The sequence below is a fragment of the Manis pentadactyla genome, chromosome 4, assembly GCF_030020395.1.
Source record: "Manis pentadactyla isolate mManPen7 chromosome 4, mManPen7.hap1, whole genome shotgun sequence".
Taxonomy (NCBI): Eukaryota; Metazoa; Chordata; class Mammalia; order Pholidota; family Manidae; genus Manis; species Manis pentadactyla.
Window position 1 is genome coordinate 188449830 of NC_080022.1, and position 17591 is coordinate 188467420.

The 17591-nt window shown below is 55.4% G+C and overlaps 1 protein-coding gene and 1 long non-coding RNA gene across 2 annotated transcripts in view; one reads left to right on the forward strand and one right to left on the reverse strand.

Annotated features, from left to right (window-relative positions):
* RNF213 (ring finger protein 213) overlaps nt 1-17591 on the forward strand; it is a 99930-nt gene that overhangs the window by 7108 nt on the left and 75231 nt on the right. The window contains exons 3-8 of the mRNA XM_057501779.1: nt 3382-3554; nt 12662-13105; nt 13348-13470; nt 14019-14197; nt 14684-14842; nt 15162-15364. Of these exons, the coding sequence (XP_057357762.1) occupies nt 3382-3554; nt 12662-13105; nt 13348-13470; nt 14019-14197; nt 14684-14842; nt 15162-15364 (1281 nt within the window). The remainder of the gene's footprint in view (nt 1-3381; nt 3555-12661; nt 13106-13347; nt 13471-14018; nt 14198-14683; nt 14843-15161; nt 15365-17591) is intronic.
* On the reverse strand, nt 224-9814 carry LOC118925087 (uncharacterized). Its single transcript, XR_008997508.1, has 4 exons — nt 8413-9814; nt 5351-5503; nt 1715-2426; nt 224-579 (listed from the first exon to the last, which is right to left on the reverse strand). It is a non-coding gene; the product is annotated as an uncharacterized LOC118925087 (long non-coding RNA).

Below are 17591 nucleotides of genomic sequence, written 5' to 3' on the forward strand. Positions count from 1 at the left end.
AAGGATTGAGGTCACTTGTAGTTCTTTTTCTCTGAACTGCCTCTACTTCTCTTTTGGGGGGCTTTTTTTTTTAATTTGTATTGATTCTCACAGGCATTGGGGCTGTTTATATTGGAAGTGGCCAGAAACCAGCTTCCCACTTGCTCAGGAGGAATGCAGTACCCCCCCCTAAGTCTAGATGGAGCAGTTCAGGGGTACCCAGGGCTCCTGCTCTGTCCCCAGTGCTCTGCCCCCACGTCCTGACAGCCCTGCTTTGTCCTAAGGCTGCCCGCCCTCCTGGAGGCAGACCGACCGGCCCAGCACTGGCTGCTTGTCGGACCAGGAGGAAGAAGTCATCAGTCAGCAACTTCCTGCCCTTCACTGGGGCCAAGGGAAGTGCCAGGTTCTGATTGGCCAGGCTGATGGGGGTCTGCCCCCCAGCAGAGGCTGGTAGAAGGGAGACTGTCTAGATGCCATTTATCATCACAGTGGCCCGGGGCTGTGGTGCCTTACAGATAAGCTCCCAGCTTCAGTCCTGTGGCTTTCAGGTTGTTGGGGAGGAAGAAATTTTCCTTTATTACTCAAGGTCCTCTGGCTGGTCTAAGAATCAAATTAACACGAGAGATTAACAGGAGAAAATCAAGTTTAATTTTGTACATAAGGGGAATCTACATAAAAAATGAGATTCCAAAAATGGTCAGGCAAGATGAGGCATACACGGTCTGAACTAAGGAGAAGGCAGGCAGTTCACATTTGGTGAACAAAGTTTGCTTGGTGTCTTGCCAGTGGGTTTCAGCCCTGAGCAAGTTCACTGTGGATTCAATGAACCGAGGAAGGACAACGGAGCGTTCTTGGGGTGAAAGCATTTATACCCAACTTTATTCCCACGGTGGCAGGTCAGTCACTAGAATCCCGTCCACTCAGAGCGAGTCTGCAGGCAGCAAGGTGGTCTCTGCCTCTGGGCCCTCTGCCCCCACAGCCCTCTCAGTCTGCCCTCGGCGCTGCCACCACTCCAGCCTCTGCTCTCCTACAGCCGTGCAGCCCAGGGCACTGGGCGGAGCTCTCTATACAGAGTCAGTAACATCGTATTGCCCACACGTGTGTAGTGAGCCAGCCTACCAGGGCCAGGTGAGAATCCTGACCACAGGAACCCTCACTTTATCCACACTGGGACTCCCACAAACAATGGGATGTGGAGCAGAATTTGAGCAAAGGGACTGCCGAATTCTTCCGTCTACACCCGTAGATCACGTTACATAGTGTTGGCTCCTCGGTGGTGGCTCTTCCTGGAGCCAGTCCTCCTCCATCTGAATTGTTTTGTGCAGTTAGGGGGGCAGTCAGAGTTTCGTCCTGAATCTATTGTGCCTTGATTGCTTTTAGCTCAAAATAATCTGCATGTTGAAGTGGTACACCTGGGGGCAATTTCTTCCAAACCCATACAAGGTTTTTTTTTTTTTGTTACTCTGAGTCCTGTTGACAGTCACCAGGGAGAGGTGCCAGTAGGCTTTGTATGTTCCAGCACTCGGGACTCCCAGGGCAATGAGGCCATTGCCTTCCAGGACTTACAGAAGGAAGGGGCAGGGAGAAGAGGAGAGTGCTAGGAGAGGAAAGAGGAAGGGGTTTTGAGGATGTGCCAGAGCTGGGGTGCCAGGTGGGCTTAGGGCCTTGGAGGCTGGGCTGGAGGTGGGAAAATGGAAGTTCCCATGGCCAGGATGCTCACCTGACCCTAATCTACTTGCCCACTGTGCACGTGCAATGATGTAAAACTTGTGCGGTATGTGTTGACAATGAGCCAATATCGTATAAAAGGGGGCAACTGCTTGGTGCTTGCATCCAGGTGGGTCGTGGAAAGTAGATCATGTCAGTGGACGTGATTCTAGCCTTAAACCTGCTGCTGTGAGAGAAAAGCTTGATAAAAGACCTTTTACCCAGCACGTTTTGTTGTTATTTGGTCTCATGGAATCCAGAGTGAACCTGCCTGGAGCCGAAGCCCTCCGGCGCTACAGGAGGGTTCCACGCAGAAAACTGTCTGGAGTGTGTGGAAGGGGCCATTGAGACCCAGGTTTGAAAATAGGGGCCCCCTTGTTAGGCAAGAAAATAGATATGAGCGGGGTGGAAAGAGAATAAGGCCAGTAAGCCCACGAAAAGGGACTCAAAGAGTTAACCAGTTCAACATAAAAGCTCAGACGGCCAGGAGCGACTTGGCCTAGAAGTCTGAGTACTCCCCAGATAAAAGTACCTCAGCGTAGCCTGTGCTTTCGTTGTGTCAAGTAGCACATACCATTGTAAGATTTACTTCAGCACCTGCTCAAAGACACAGCTTATTCAGGAAGAATTCTGTCTTAAAAGTTAAGATTGCATTTTAATCGAACGGATGGTGGCTCAGCCCACCTTGGAGGCAGGGCAGACAGTCTTGATTGATAAGCTTCCAGACAGAAACTGATATCCTGGAAAGGAATCAAAGCAGAAAATTTCTTGTGTTAAGTTAAAAGAAGAAACTTAATGTCTTATCAAAGACGAACATTCTGGGACCATTTGACAGGTCTGCACCTGGCCCTTTGTCGCTTTCCTGAAAATCCTCATCTGCCTATGAAACCCCAGATCTTTCTGGTGTGTACCTCCTTCTGAGGTCGCCCGCACTAAGTGCGTAGCCTTAAAACTTTATCTCACCGTCCAGTGCGCCCCTTCTGGGGGATAGATCACACTCCCCTTTCTCCAAGTGTGCACTTGCTGTCTTTAAATAAAATTTAAACTTTCCAGGGCACCTCTGCTCCCTGAGGTTGCCCGCACTTTTTCTCTCTTTAAGTAACTTTAAGTAAAACTTTCTCTCTGCTTCACTATACTGTGTCTCTGCCCTTCAATTCTTTGTTGCGGCGGGGACAAGAACTGAGGAAAATACACACCGCTCCCCCAGCACCCTGAAGGGCTCAGTTTGGGAGCAGCTACTGCATCAGGTGCTTGTTGCTACATGGATGAGGGCTGTAAAGGGGTGCAGTTCTGGAGGGAGACCAGACCAGCGTGCATGGACCCCACCAGGAGAGGGGCTGGGAAGGGGTGCTGGCCCCTGAGGGGAAAGCAGGAATTGCTTTTGGGAGGGAGGTGGGTTGAGCTCTGTCCTGGAGCCATGGAGTGTGAGGGGCTGCAGAGACACAAGGGCCCGGGCACCCTGCTGACAGGGACATCCGGCTGCTCGCTTTCTGTCTGGGATTCGGCCGTCCCTGGGGGCTGTGCCTGGGATCCAGGGCCCTCGTGCCCGCCTGAGAGCAGGCTGTCGCACGCTCGTCTTCCTCCACCCAGGACAGGAGGGAGGGGAGAGGGGGCACCTGTGGGAGGATCTCAAGTCCCCTCTACCTGTCACCTGCCTGTCCCCGAGGTCTGACCCACATGCTTCTGCCTCTGTAGATCCCGAGAACCACAGCCCCGAGGTGCCACGGCCCCCTGAGGGGGAGATGGAGAGCGGGCAGGAGCTGAAGGAGGAAGGTGCACCTTTCTCAGGCTCTAGTGATCTGGGCTCCAGTGACCTTCAGGAAACTGCGGACGACCTGAGTTCTGGTGCCTCCTGGACCTTCCAACGAGTGAGTGCGCTGCCCTGCTGGTGGGGTCTGCGAGAGCAGCAGTGCCCCTTCCAACCTGCTCTGCCCGGAAGCAGTTCCCTGACGCGGATTTCATCAGTGGGTGAACGAGGTCCCCATATCCCCACGGTGTCCTCCCAGGATGGCCTTATTTCCCTGATGCCCGGTGCCCTCTGCCAGGACTGTTCCCCACCGCCCAGCCCGTGGGCCATGTAGCTGTTGTTCTCTGTGCCTGCCTCATCGCATAGTCTCCGGGTTGCAGCCCCCTGGGGTCGTCACCTGCCTTCTCCTCCCAACAGACTCCTGCTGTGTCACCCCAAAGCTGGGGCTGGGGCGGGGCTGGGGCTGGACTTTTAGCTGCTGCCCTGTGGGTGTCCAGCTCCTCCGGGGGCCTTCTTGCGTTAATGGTGTGGGCCCCAACGTATCTGGAAGCTCAGGATCAGGGTGGGTGCATGGGAAACAGCGCTGGCCCCTAGGCTGGCAGCCACTCCTCAAAGGGAAGGCTGGGCTGGCTTTCGTCTCCTTACAAGGTCAGACCCCAAGGGAGTGTCTCCTGGGACCTAGCCAGGCTGGGGCCCCAGGGAAGGCGAGCAGAGAGTCACTGGGACAGGTCAGGGAGGATCGGGTAGGGGGGGGACTCCCCTGCGCCGACGGTCAGCCCCCAGGTTTCTTGCTGACGCTGGGAGGGTGTTGTCTGTGTCTGGGCTGGGGCTGGTTTCTGGTTCTCAGCTCCTCGCAGTGGCCGGGTTGGGGTGGCAAGTGCTGTAGGTGGCGGGGCCGTGGTCTGTCGTCAGTATGTGGTGTGTGAGAGTGTGTGTGTGTCCTTCCCCTTGGAGAGTGATCCATCCAGAGCTGGGTGGCCAGTTCGGGACCACGTGGGACATGGAGCGTCAAGTCAGGGTAAACTGAAGTGAGTCTCAGGGACACACTGGTTGAAACCACCACCACTGAGCCCAGCAGGATTAGGTCGCTGTGTTCTGAGAACCACCTAAAGCAAAGGACAAAGAACTTTCAGGTTGGCTTCTAAAGAACAGGGCGCGTTTGGGCTGTCAGGGCGTCCAGCGGACTGGAACGGCCAGGCCCCTTCCTACTTGGGTTCCCACAGCCGCTTCCCCACTTGCTGGAAATAAAACAGGATGAGAAAAGATTGTGTCTCAGACTAGAAAGATGAATGAAATAGCAAAGTGACGAAGGCATTTGCCGCCAGAGATGGAGGTGGGTGAGTTCTTGACCTTATCCTGAAAAATAATTCAGAGACATGTGCAATCGGCTTATTCAGCAAAGAGTCTGATACGGCAGTAAATGCACAGACGGGGTGCCGGCGCCCTCAGATAGGGGCGAGGGGTGAGCTTGAGGCATAGGGTTTGAGGATTTATAGGGCCTTTTGGGTAGGGGTCAGCATAAGGCATGATGTATACAGGTGACTCATAATTCCTTTGAAGTTTTGTCTTAAGAATAGGGCTATTTAGGGGACTGTGTTGATCTGGATCTTGAAGTTCTTTACCCACAGTTTCATTACACTTTCGAGGTCTGTCTCCTGTCCTGGTTACAAAGTTACTTAATTGATGAAGGGGCAGGAAAAAGAGGAAGAACAGCCTATAGATTAAATTAATGAATAAAGTGGGTCTTTTTCGCAGGCTAAGTAGATTTTACACTGGCCTGACCCTTGTCCCATGTCCCTGCTTTTCTCAAACCCAGAAAGGCAGGTGTCCTTTGGCCTACTCTTTTACTTCCGTGATTTTATTATAAGGAAATAACCTCAGAAAGGCATCTGAAGGATTAGTGTAGGATTTACTCACAGGCTTAGTCTTCTCTGGCCAGTTACTGGAATCCACCTGAATATTCTGCCATGGGGAACGCCATCAGTAGCATTAGGGCAGAGCGTTCTGTGGCCTTTGACTGTTAGTTTCTCAAAGTTTAATGGTGTGAGGAAATTCTTGAAATCAAATAAACTACATGAAGACAAAGATTTTTTAAAAAAAAAACCCAACAGTGTACAGAAGAGTGATAACAGCAAAAATGGCAGCAACGGGAGCCCCACGGGCTTGTTCCTCCAGAGAAACACTGGAAACACTGACCCAGATTGTAAGAATACATTTGGTGGAAATGCTGGAAAATAGCCCAAGATTTACAGTCACTCAGTGAATCATTTAATGGCAACCCAACCAAGATAGGGGAGCTTCGTGGTGCTTGAACTAGCCCTGCCCGCCCCTCGCTGGCATGCCACCTGGCATGCTGGCAGTCTGCAGGCAGGCAGCCTGCAGTTCCGATGTGGGTTCTGGTTCTGGAGGGAGCGGAGCAGACCTTGTTCCCGGGGAACTGGGTTTGTCTGTTCTGACCTGGTTGGGTTCCCTGTGGGAATCATACAGGGCACACCTTCGTTTGCACCTCCCTTGGAACACTTAGAGGCAGCCAGGCAAAGGGTGTTCCTGGAAAACTTGGCAGGCAATGTAAGTGCCCTGGGGCAGGGGGCAGGGCACAGAGGCTCCACTCATGCCCACGTTTCCTTTAGCAGCGATGGCGTGTCTGGAACTAGGTGGTAGTGGTGGTTACATGGCATTGTGGGGCACTAGATGCCACAGAATTGTGCACTTTAAAATGGTTCATTTTATGTTATGTGATTTTTGCCTCTGTATAAAAAAGAAAGTGTTGTCACAGAAGAGGATTTTTTTTAAAGCCCAAATGCACCCACACCCACACATGGAAGGAAGCCAGAGGGAGGCCCGTGAGCAAACGCGGCAGGGTCGTCTCTGATGAGCTCAGGGGGCGTTTGTGGTCACCCCCAGTCCCTGCAGTGACCCTACGTAATCCAAATGGTCAGAAAATGGAGGTCCTCTGTTGAAGGAGCCTCTAGGTGTGACTGCAATGTCCCATGGTGGAAGGACTGTGCCAGGGAACGAGGGGAAAAAGCCCCGGAACGAGGTGGGCACCCCAGCAGAGGGGAGGTGCCCCGGCCTGTGCTGGCCACTGAGTGAGTGGGCCCTCCGTCCCTCAGTCCTGGCTGGGTGTGCAGGTAGGGGTAGCTCCCCTCCTGTCCTGCCTGCCGCCCAGGTGACCGTCTCTCCCTGGTCTCTTCACTGGGCCCTTTGGTGCCGACCAGGTGCCTCTGCCAATTCTTGCTTCTTTCTTAGAGGCCCAGGACTGGTTCTCCCCGGGGTGGGTTGATAATGCCAACTGACCCTGTGGTTCCCACCTCTCTTCTGCTCCCTTCCAGCCATCAGGTGATGGGAGAGGGACTCCTGGGGCTGAGCAGGCAGGCTTGGGCCTGGGGACCCCCCTGACCCCAGTGTTCTGCCTCTCCCCACCGAGTTCACACCAAGCACCCGATGCCAAGATCCATCCCCCTTCCCCTTCACGCTGCTCTCCCCTGCTTCCCAGCCCTTGGCCCAGCAGCCCTTGGCCTTTTGCCCTCATTGCTTGCCTGAGCGTGGTGCCTGGGAGGCCCAAGTATCCCCCGGGTCCTGGGCTGGCTCAAGAGCTGGCCACCACTTTGTTTGCTGGCCCTCTTGATGGCCTGGGGTACCTTAGTGATCCCCTCTGGGCCTCGCCGTCTGGCCCAGAGAGAGGGCAGGCTGGTGGGAAGAGGAAGTGGGTTCTGGAGTGTTCTCTCCACGGCCCCTCGCTCCCCAGGCCCCCGAGGCCTGGCCTGGCTCTGCCTCTGCTCTTTCCAGGACTGTCTATGCAGCTCCACTGTGTTGGAACCACTAGCCCGAGTCCTGGGATGAGGCCCTGGGGAAGCAGGCCGCAGGCTTGTGTGCAGGGGGAAGTCAGGTGCACCAGCTCTTGCAGGACACTGGGTCTGGCGTGCACCAGTTCTCCTCTGCGGCTTTGCTCTGCCCACTGGCTTGCCCATAGAAGCCCTTCCCTGGGTCCCCTGCACGGGCCCCTCTCCCTGCTGGCCCTGGACCCTGATGGGACTCAGGAGCAGCAGAGGCTGAGCTGGCTCCTTAGGCTGTGCCTGTAGTCGCCTTGCCCTGTCTGCATGGTCATGTTTCAATAGGGACTTGCATCCCAGCTTTCGTAGATGCAGCAGATTGCCTGTCCAATGAGCTGGAGGCAGCTAATTACCCTCTCAGTAAAAGAAGAAAGAAGGCTGCAACCCCAGCTGGGGTCCCTGGCCCCTGCTCTGCAGACCCCAACAGGCACGGCTTGCCTCCTGTTGTGTTTGCATTACTGCTTTGCAGACACTGCACTTTCTACTAACCGAAGGTTTGTGGCCACCCTGTGTCAGTCAAGCGTGTCCATCGGTGCCATTTTTCCAATGGCATTTTCCCCCTTCGTGTCTCTGTATCACACTTTGGGAGTTCCTGCAATATTTCACACTTTTCCATTATTACATTCGGTATGGTGATCTGTGCTCAGTGATATGGCTTACTGAAAGCTCAGGTGAGGGTGAGCATTTTGTAGCAATAGAGTATTTTAAAGGATGCATGTCGTGTTTAGACACAAGGCCACTGCACACTTAACAGACTACAGTACAGTGGAAATGTAACCTTCATCTGCACTGAGAAACTAAGACGTCCACCTGACTCGCGTTGTTTCAATGTTTGCTTAATCGCAGTGGCCTGGAATGGAACCACCATAAATCCGAGGTATGCCTGTACTTTGCATAAATAGTGGGACAGGATGCCTCCCACCATACTGTGCCTGCCGGCTGACCACCCGCAGCCCTGACATCCTAGGAAGGCTGTTGAGTTTTATGCAACAAAAGCTGTTAGAACATCTTCACTTGTTTGGGCTTCTGTAAGATGGAAACCTAATTTGAGGTTTGATTATTTTAACTATTAGAAATATTTGGTTGCAGATAACCGAAAACCCAGCCCATATTACTAATTCATATGTAAGGGTATCTGTCACTCACACAACTGAGAAATCCTCAGGAAGGCTCGATCCGGGCACCTGGATGGTGTCCCAAGTCCAGGTCTCCGTCTGCAAGGCCTTTGCTGAGGTTGAGGTCCTCCTCAGCCTCTCAGCCGCTGCCTCCAGCGCTGTGGGCCTTTCTACTGTGTGTCACACCATGGTCTCCACGGCTATCCAGCTCCTGCTGCGTCGTTCAGGGTACAGAACACCTTTGGTGGCTCTGCAGAAGAAAGAGGGTGTGTCTCTTTCCCAGGGAGGCCTTTCTCAAATCTCATTGGCTCTGGTTGGGTCACATGCCCATCCCTGAACCAATCACAGGATTCAGGGTGATAAACTGGTTGACTTAATCCTACCAGGAACACACGGATGAGAGCAGGGAGACTGGGCGCCGTTTCCGGGAGTCGGAGTGGGTGGGAGCCGGGCAGCCTCCTGCACACAGACCCGGAGGCAGCCCTGAGCTGAGGCCCCGCGCCTTGCGCCTGCAGGACACGCCGAGATTCTTGGACGTGATTTGTCCCATCCGGTCCTCACAATGACGCTGTGCTGGACGGACTCCAGGGTGCAGACGGGGAGCTGCGCGCACTGTGGCTCCGTGATCCACGCAGGGCCACCTGGCCAGTGTGGTCTGTGGCCGGCCGGGCAGGCACTACGCCCGGCTGGGAACCTCTGTGCCCCTGGCCCGGAGGTGCCCGCAGGCCGCTGTGGGCAGGGCTGGCTGCTCGCCTCTCCCCACTTCCCAAGCAAATCCAGGTGCCCGTGCTTCCCACAGGGACGGTCAGTCACCCCTCTCTTCCTCTTGGTGGTGCGCGAGGAGTCTTTGTCCCCTTGGCAGCTGCCAGCTTGTACTTGGGAGGCCGGCACTTGTCCTCAGAAGCAACGAGGTAGGCTGATCACCTGTGCGTCGGCCTGATCTCTCTGGGCCCCGCGCCAGACATCCTCTCTCGCTGCAAAGCCGCGCCTGATGTGTGGAGCGGCCGCCCCGCCGAATCTGTCATCTCAGTGCCACAGAAGAGGAAACCGAAGCTTAGAAGGGGTCAGCTAAGGTCAGCCCCTGCGCCACTGCCAGGAGGCACGGCTCTGGCTGTGGAAGCATGTGCTTCACAGGGTGGCGGGCGCATGCGCCATGTCCTCAGCCCGTCCTTGCTGAACCCACGTGGCAGGCTGAGGCCGCGAGCCCAGGGCAGCTCGCACAGAGCCAGGGGGCCCGTTGGTCTGCCTGCCCAGGCTCAGCCCTTTGTCAGGCAGCTGCACTGCCCCCAGCCGACCAGCCAGGGCTCCTCTCTGAGGTCCCTGTGCAATGCCCCCGCCCCATCCGTCACCCCACACTTGCTGTAGGTGTCTTTTCGGGGCCCCCAGCAGCACCCCCATGTACTCCCGACCCATCACTTGAGTGCGTGAAGGGGACTGGCCTGTGCTGCTGAGTATTGGGAGGGGGGCTCTTTGGTTCGTTTGATGGAAAAATTAATTGATGCTTACTGTAAAATCAGAGGAACATTTCGACCAAAAAAGCCCAAGAATTGGCAAGCTGTTATTTTTTCCTAGTTAATTCTCTCTAGGCAGGAATAGGAATGGCCTTTGTGTGTGCCTTTCAAACTGGAGCAGCATAGCTCCTGAATCAAGGTATAACTGGCATCGAGTGAAGTGCACAGGCTCAGGGCAGAGTCCTCCAGGGTACGCAGTGTGTGCAGCCTCCTGACCCCCACTGGGCCCAGACACGGAGTGCTCCAGTCCCCGAAGGCTCCCCAGCTTTCCTTCCCAGTCAGAAACTGTTCATTAAAATACAAATTTAATTGTTAATCCCACAAAAAAGGATATTTATAACTAGATGCAGGGCTAACAAAGTACATGTGATTCCCCACCATCCAGTGTAAACCTGAATGTATCTAGACCTACCAGGGTCTCCTCCTAGCCGCGCCCTGCCTACTCCTCAACCCACAGGTTGTGACCCCCCATCCTGACATTGTGTCCACCCCATCAGAGGGACATTTAGGGTATATATTCCTGACTCCTGTGGTCTTTAATTTTGCCTTCTGGCAATTATTTGTATCCAGTGCTCAAAACTACAGATGACAGTAATTAGGGATACATATATACATTCATAGAGATGACCAAGCAATAACTCAAGAGGCCAGTGCCATTGAAAGAAGTTTCTCATTATTAAGCGTTCCCAGGAGGAGGGTTGTGCCTCACGGGGTCACCAGCAAAGCACAGGGTGGTGAGCAGGCAGAAGTGGGGAGGGCAAAGTGTGGCCAGAGCCTGCGCTGTGGGGCAAGGAGGCAAGTCTCAGCAAGTTTAGGACAGACTAGTTTGAACAGTCGTGGTGTCCTGGGCTGTAGGGTTGTCCCATACCCGGCCCTGGGTGATGTAGGGCTGGGGGAATATTGGCTCGGAGTGTGAGAGCCAGTAAAGAGGGTGGCGGGGGCACGGGCTCTGGGCTGGTTGGTTTGCGTGTGGAAGGTGTGTTCCCGCAGGAGCCATTTGCTCTGGAGGAATGAGCCAGCCCTGGGAGGGGCAGTCTCTCCAGGCTCAGCAAGGCCTGTAAAATACAGAAAATAAACCAGGATTAATAGCAGAGGCCGTGGCAGGATGAGGGTGGGATAAGGTTGGCAGGCAGTGAGCAGGGGTCTTCCAGCCATGCTTAAGCTTTTGTTCTGGGTGAGCAAGGAAGCTGTGGGAGGCAGCCTCTGGCCCTCGCCCCTTGCGGATGGACAAGACAGGGAATCTCTGTGGAATAGATGAAGCCACCTTCTTGGGCTTTGGTGCCTTTCTGACCCAGCCTGTGCCGTCTTCTCTGGAAGCCTTCTGGGCTTGGAGCCGCCTCTGGGTTCCTGGGGCACCGTGCCTCCATCAGTGCCGCCCACGCTGAAACTGTCTTTTAGTCCATGCCCCACTGAACCATGAGCTTCTTGCTCTTGAACATGTCCTACTTCTCCGTTCCTTGCGTGTGGTGGAGTTCTAGGTTCCTCTGTGGATCAGTGGAGAACCTAGACAAATTGATTAAAGCCAGCCTCGCACTAAAAGGAGATTCTGCAAAGGGCGTTGGGCCGTGTGGTGCTTGTACGCGGCCTTCTGCTGGTCGGACTGTGGTCCTCAGGGGCTGACGTTAGAACCCTCAGGAGAGCGATGGAGGTGCAGGTGCCCTGGCCCAGACCGGCCAGACCAGACTGCGTGGGGCACACGCGTGGCTCCCAGGGGCGGCCTTGGGGATGCACTGGTCCTGCTGTTCACAGCGCCAGCCTGGACCAGCAGAAGCCCCTTGGAGATGCAGGATCTCGGGTCCCCCCTACGTGTGTGGAGTCACCACCTGCTTGTTAGCAGATCTTTAGAAGCTCTGTAGTCTGGAAGGTGGAAAGCTTAGCACTGTAACTGATTTTTCTTAAGCCTCTTTCTTTCTACCACCGTATTAGTGGATGTTGATTGTCAGGCAGGGCAATAGCCCCCCAGCGGTGCTGGAGCTCAGTCCTTGCGGCAGTTTTGCTCAGAATTCTTGGAGGGAACCCAGGCACTGACCCAGAGTGAGGCCAGGCCACCCCATGTGCACACAAACCCCGCACCCTCCCGTGTCCCTCTCCCAGGCGTCTGAACCCAGGCATGGTGGGGGTGGGTGGTGAGTCTGGACCCACATTGGGGCCAGGGATTTACAGGCCACTGGTACCAGGTGAACTGCTCAGTACTCCCCCCGAGAGCTGTGTCCCAAAGTGAGGTAGGGCTCGAGCCCCATGAGGTTCTCAGAGGGTCCTGCCACACCTGCCCCTCACAGCTGTTTCTGATCCCCAAGTCAGGAACTCCTGCCTTTGAGCAAAGATCAGCCCGGCCCAGTGCACCTGCCCCTGTGCAGGGAGCGGCCATTCGGACTTCTGCCCGAGTTTCAGCCTCATCCTTTCCTGTTTTTGTTTCTATGTACATAATTCATGTGAGTGCAGTGCAGGGGTCCCATACATGCTTTCTAACATTCAGAAACCATCCTTGCAGAGATGGTGCCTCAGGAGGAGCTCTGAACGCCCAGCTTTGGTCTGGCAGAACATGGTGCACGGCTCGGCCACTTGTCCCACAAGCCTGCCCGCCACCCGTTTGTTGTCTGTCTTGATGTCATTCTTTCCAAGATAAGAAAAAGGCACACTTAATAGATGTATGGGGGTTTGCTCGGGCTCAGCTTGAGGTACTTCAGAAATTGAAAGGAGATTGGAAGAAAACATGGGTGAGAATATGGTAAATGTCAGAAGTAAAAGTGGTGTCTCTTTTCTGTTTAGAGCAAAAAGAAGAAAAAGAGGAAGAAAAACAATCAGGACACTTCCACTTCCGGAGAGCTGGATTCCCTGTCCTTGCCCCCCTCCAGCCCCAGGAGTCTGAAATCGCTTACAAACCCCGGGTCCCAGAGTGCAGCTCCACCCCAGAGCCAAGCTCAGCAGGAGGGTCTGGCCAGGGTGGCCCCACGCGTGGTCACGACGCCGCTGGGCCGCCCGGCACCCCAGGAGCCGACTCTGGGAGGCGTCCTCCCGGAAGGGAGGGACCGTGGCACCCCCCAACCGGTCAAGGGCAGAGGCCTCCCCCAGAAGGAGGCTGGCCCAAACTCTTCTGCCGGTAAAGGCCGTCCTGGGAAGGAAGACACTGCCTGGGAGCTCCTGCTGCCTGAGTCAAAGGGGGAGGGCTCTGAGCCCGGGAAAGAGGGCCCAGCCAGGGCCCCCGCCTCCAGGGTGAGTGCTTGGGGGCGTGCGAGCAGGGCTGGCCTGCTGTGCTCTCCCTGTCTCCCTGTCTGGGAAGGATGTCCACTGGGACGTGCTTCCTGGGCGGGGGGCTGTGCAAGGGCTGCCCCCCACCCTGATCTGCTGACCTGTCTGGGTTGGTGACAGATGCTGGCCTTAGGCCACTGGGTCCCAGTATTCCTGTCCATCGAGTCCTCTTGCCTCTGATGTCTTGGGGTCTTTATTTCTTCCAGGCAACTGATGCTACAGTCAAGCTGACTGATCTGGTGAACAAGGCTGGAAAAGAAGTTAAAACCAAGACTCAGAAAACAAAGCCTTCACCAACAAGTGTCCCTGCTTCCCAAGAGCACCTCAAGGTAGAGCGTCTCGTTATCTGGGAAGCTGCCTGTCCCTTCCATCTGTCCCTCCGCCGGCTGCTTTGGCCCCGTCCCTTCCTCAACTCCTGATTCAGTGACCGTGTTAGGGGCTGGGGTGCAGCCGTGACTCCTGCCTTCGTGAGCTCACAGTCTAGAGGGGAGAAGACGGACAGCAAAGGCGGGTGTGAGAGGGGCTGGGCAGAGGAGGAGGGTGAGGAGCGTGGTCAGGCGAGGCCTCTCTGGCGGGGGTGGTTGGCAAGCCATGTGGATCTCAGGATGTGTCCTGGGCAAACATGGCTCTTGCAAAGGCCCTGAGGCCGATTTCAGGGAGCTGCAGGGAAGCCAGTGTCCCAGGAGTGAGGAGGAGAAGAGGGGCTGGGGCTGTCCGCGGGGCTGGAGAGAGGGGCCCTTGGGTGAGTGGACCCGAGGGCACTGGAAGGTTCTGTGCAGGGAAGGGATGTGGCCACTCTGGCTTCTGAGAGAAGCACCAGCCCGGGGAGCAGACTGGAGGCTGGTCTTCAAGGCTGGGGTCTGGTTGCTTATTCCAGGAAACTGAAGCAGCCAGGACAGCCATGAGGAGGGAGGAAGCAGGTGCGGATGAGAAAGCGAACCAGGAGGATGCAAAGAAGACAGGAGGGAGTAAGAGAACCCAAACAGCCACCTCCGTGAAAGACAAAGACGGGAAGGATCAAAGAAGCCAGAGAGCCAGTGCATGGAAAGTTGAGAGGTAGGAGGGAGCCAGCCTGCCCCACCGCACCCCCAGGCCAGGGGCAGGAAGAGGGCCACACAGGCCCCAGGGGACATACCCAGGCCGCTGTTCTTGCTCTTTGCGGGAAAGTCAGCTGTCCCAATTCCTTGCTCGGTTGAAATGCTCCAGTCCCTGGGGTGCCGAGGGCAGCACGGGCCTTACAGGACTCAGGACAGAGGCTGTCGTGTCCCAGCAGGCTAACCAGCCCCCTCCTGCCACCGCCCCAAGCCCGCCAGAGCTGGGCAGAGATTGTCCCCCACGCTACGCCCATCTTCCTCACCTGTGGAGGGAGAGATGAGGACGCACAGTCTGTGGGGAGCCTGGTGCTTCTGTACTTTGCTGGGGCGTGTGTTCATGCCCAGTGGAGGAGCAGGGGCCCTGTGCGTGTCTGCGTGTGTGCATGTGTCCATGGATGGGTAGGCAGAGCTAGGTCTCATTGGTGTCTCCTCTGTGGCTTTCCTCCAGCCCCCTGAATCCCGAGGAAGGAATCACAGTGTTTTTCCACGCAATCATTTCCAAACATTTCGAGTTCAACCCCAGCTCCCACCAAGTGTTTGTCAGGGGAGGTGAAGAATTTGGGAAGCCCGAGTGGGACCTCAATGTCTGTGAGATGTACTGCACCAAGTGAGTATGTCCGAGATTGCCAGTGGGGAGCCTGGGCTCTGAAACATTGGAATAAAAATGTTGATCAAGTTGATGACCTCTTTAGACTCTTAGAAAGTAGAGATTTCAAACAGTTATTCCCTATAATGCACTTTTTTGTTATATGTCGCCATGGCCTGTTTTCTGTTGGTTCTGTCTGGAAACCATGTCTCCTTCCAGAAGCATCCTCTTGGTTAGCATCAGTTTATAGCTTTGGGTCTGCATTCCACATGGTATTTGGAAGAACTAAAACTTCCAAGAGGATTTTTGGATAACTGTGTGGAATCCTGTTTATTCACAGAAATTTATGTGAGAACGGGTCCCTCGTTGAAGGCAGCACCATCATTGCCAAGCAGCACTTGGACAAACCCATCCCGTACAAATACATCATCATGCGCAACAAGGACACCGTTGAGTATGAGTTCATCTACGAGTATCAGCACAACGAGAGTGAACCCGTCAACCGCTGTCTGCTTGTGAGGTCTTCCCTGCTGTGCTCAGGAGGTGAGCCGCCGGTGGGCTCCGGGTCACGCTCGGAACGGCAGGTGCCAGGTCTCCGGGGTGGATGCGCCTGGACACCGAAGGTTTCCTCCTTGCTTGGCATGGCCCTGCCCCACCCTTCAGCTCATACACCCGAGTTTGGAAGCATTATTTCGATCAGTTTAATGTAGCTGCTCACTTAGAAGAGGATTTTTAATAAAGGGAGAGGAGAGAAAATGGAGACACTGGGAAGTGAGGGGCTGGGTGGAGGGGCAGTGGTGAGCCTGGGAGCAGGTTCCAGGCCGAGACAGGGCTGGGCTGCTGGGACCCAGGGTGTGTGTGTCTCCAAATGGTGACCGTGAGGGGGACTTCCAAGAGGAGACAGCAGGGGCCCGCCTGCCGTGTGTATTTGATACTTTCTTTCTTTTCCTCTTTCTTGTCTGTATCTAATTTTGTCTTTTTTCTCCATTTCCCATCACTGCCTGCAGCATGTGTGTTCAGTATACGGTCTGTATGGAGTCTTCTTTGGGGGGTTTGCCCAGATCTTTCTTGGCCTAAATATCCACGTGTGCTCGGATAGAATGGATGATGTATTTTGGGGGGACCCAGAAGTTCTGCATGCGTCTATTAGATAAAGTCAATTTAATATGAAAATCCCCTTTTAAAAAAGATTGACCTGTTGACTTCTGAGAGATGGGTTCTGGCCTGTCCCTGAGACCAGCCCCTTCGACTTGGCACTTCTCGGCTTGGGTGTCTTGTCTTGAGCCGCCCTGTCACTAGGGTGACTTTTGGGACTTGGGAGACGGAGCCCGCTTGGGCTGGGCTGGCTCAGGAGTTTAAGCAGGAGGGAGCCGTTCCAGGAAATGATGGGAAGGCCTTCACTGGCTTGCCAAGTGCCAGGGCCACTGCTGGGGCCCAGGTGGGAGATTGGGGACAAGTGTCTGGCAGGCGCTGGGACATTGTGGGTTCAGAGGCATTCTGTGTTTTGCTACATTTAGTGTGGTAGTGGCTTATCTACATTAAGTAAGGAAGCATAGGTTTCATTATTCCCAATAAACAGGTGAGGAGAGAGATGGGTGCCCCCCTCCGCCTCCTGCCATCGCCTCTCGTGGCAGAACGTGACCTCAGTGGCAGGGCTGGTGGGAAGGGGTCCCGGCTCCAGCGCTGTGACAGGGAGACCGGGCTCGGTGACTGTCCATCCGTCTGCCTGCTGGCTGCCCGTGTGGTGCTTTGCCTGAAGCTGGTAGCCAGTGACCACCGTGCCTGCTGCTCTGCAGCCTGCGCACCCGCTCGCCCGCCCACTGCTGTTTTCTGCGGGTCTGTCTCACAGCCGTGTCTCCATGTCTCTGCACTACTGTTTGTTTTTGTTATTCCCTCTGATCATCTTTAACGGGTGGCTGTAACCCCCCCGAGCCTTAATCATGAGTCAGCGAAAGACGTGTACCACCTTATCCTTCCTTTTCCCTTGTTTCCTTGCTGTTTTCTGAACTTTTCCTGACTTTTGGATTTTCTTTCTCTTTTCTCTAGCGGGTTGGAAATTAAACCTTTCATTTCCGTTCTCGTAAATTCTGAAAGACCAAGACCCTGCCCTGCCCTCCTGGGGTGGAGATGGCCCCTGCCCAGGAGCTGGCTGGCACTCCCTGCACCCCGCGGCGCCCGCCTGTCCCAGGCCAGCAGCCCTCCCCTCACCTGGTCTGGCTGGTGTTTCTGCAGAGCGGAGAGACACCGCTGTCCCTGGTGTCAGCCCGTCTGCGGGAGGGATGCAGGGAGCAGGAGCCGCTCGGTGGGGGCGCAGGGGTGGTGCCCGGGCTGAGATGCACACGATGACTCCAGCTGTTCTTGTTGCTGGTGGGGGTGGGGCTGTGCTGCGGCCAGCACTGCCCTGCGTGGAGTGGCCATCACGGCCCTGCCACGAGGAGGCCAGCCTGCCACCGGCCGATTCACCACATGGTGCCCAAGTGCGAGTGAGTGATGCAGCTTCCAGGTGAAGCATGTAACCCCCATGCGGTCACTCCCGGAGGAACTCGTGTGCCAAGTGTGCCGAGCCGTCTAGTTGGACAAAGACACGTTCCAAGTATTTTGAGGCCGGCTGCATCAGGTGACCCTGGGTCTCGCCCCAGGCCGGCGCTGCTCCCCTGCCGATAGGTACCTGCGCGCAGTGAGCTCCGGCCGCCTTCCGGCCGCCACAACTCTGGGTTTTCCTTCCTCTCTTCCCGTACTTGGTTCCTTCCTCCTGTGGTTCGGCCGGTCG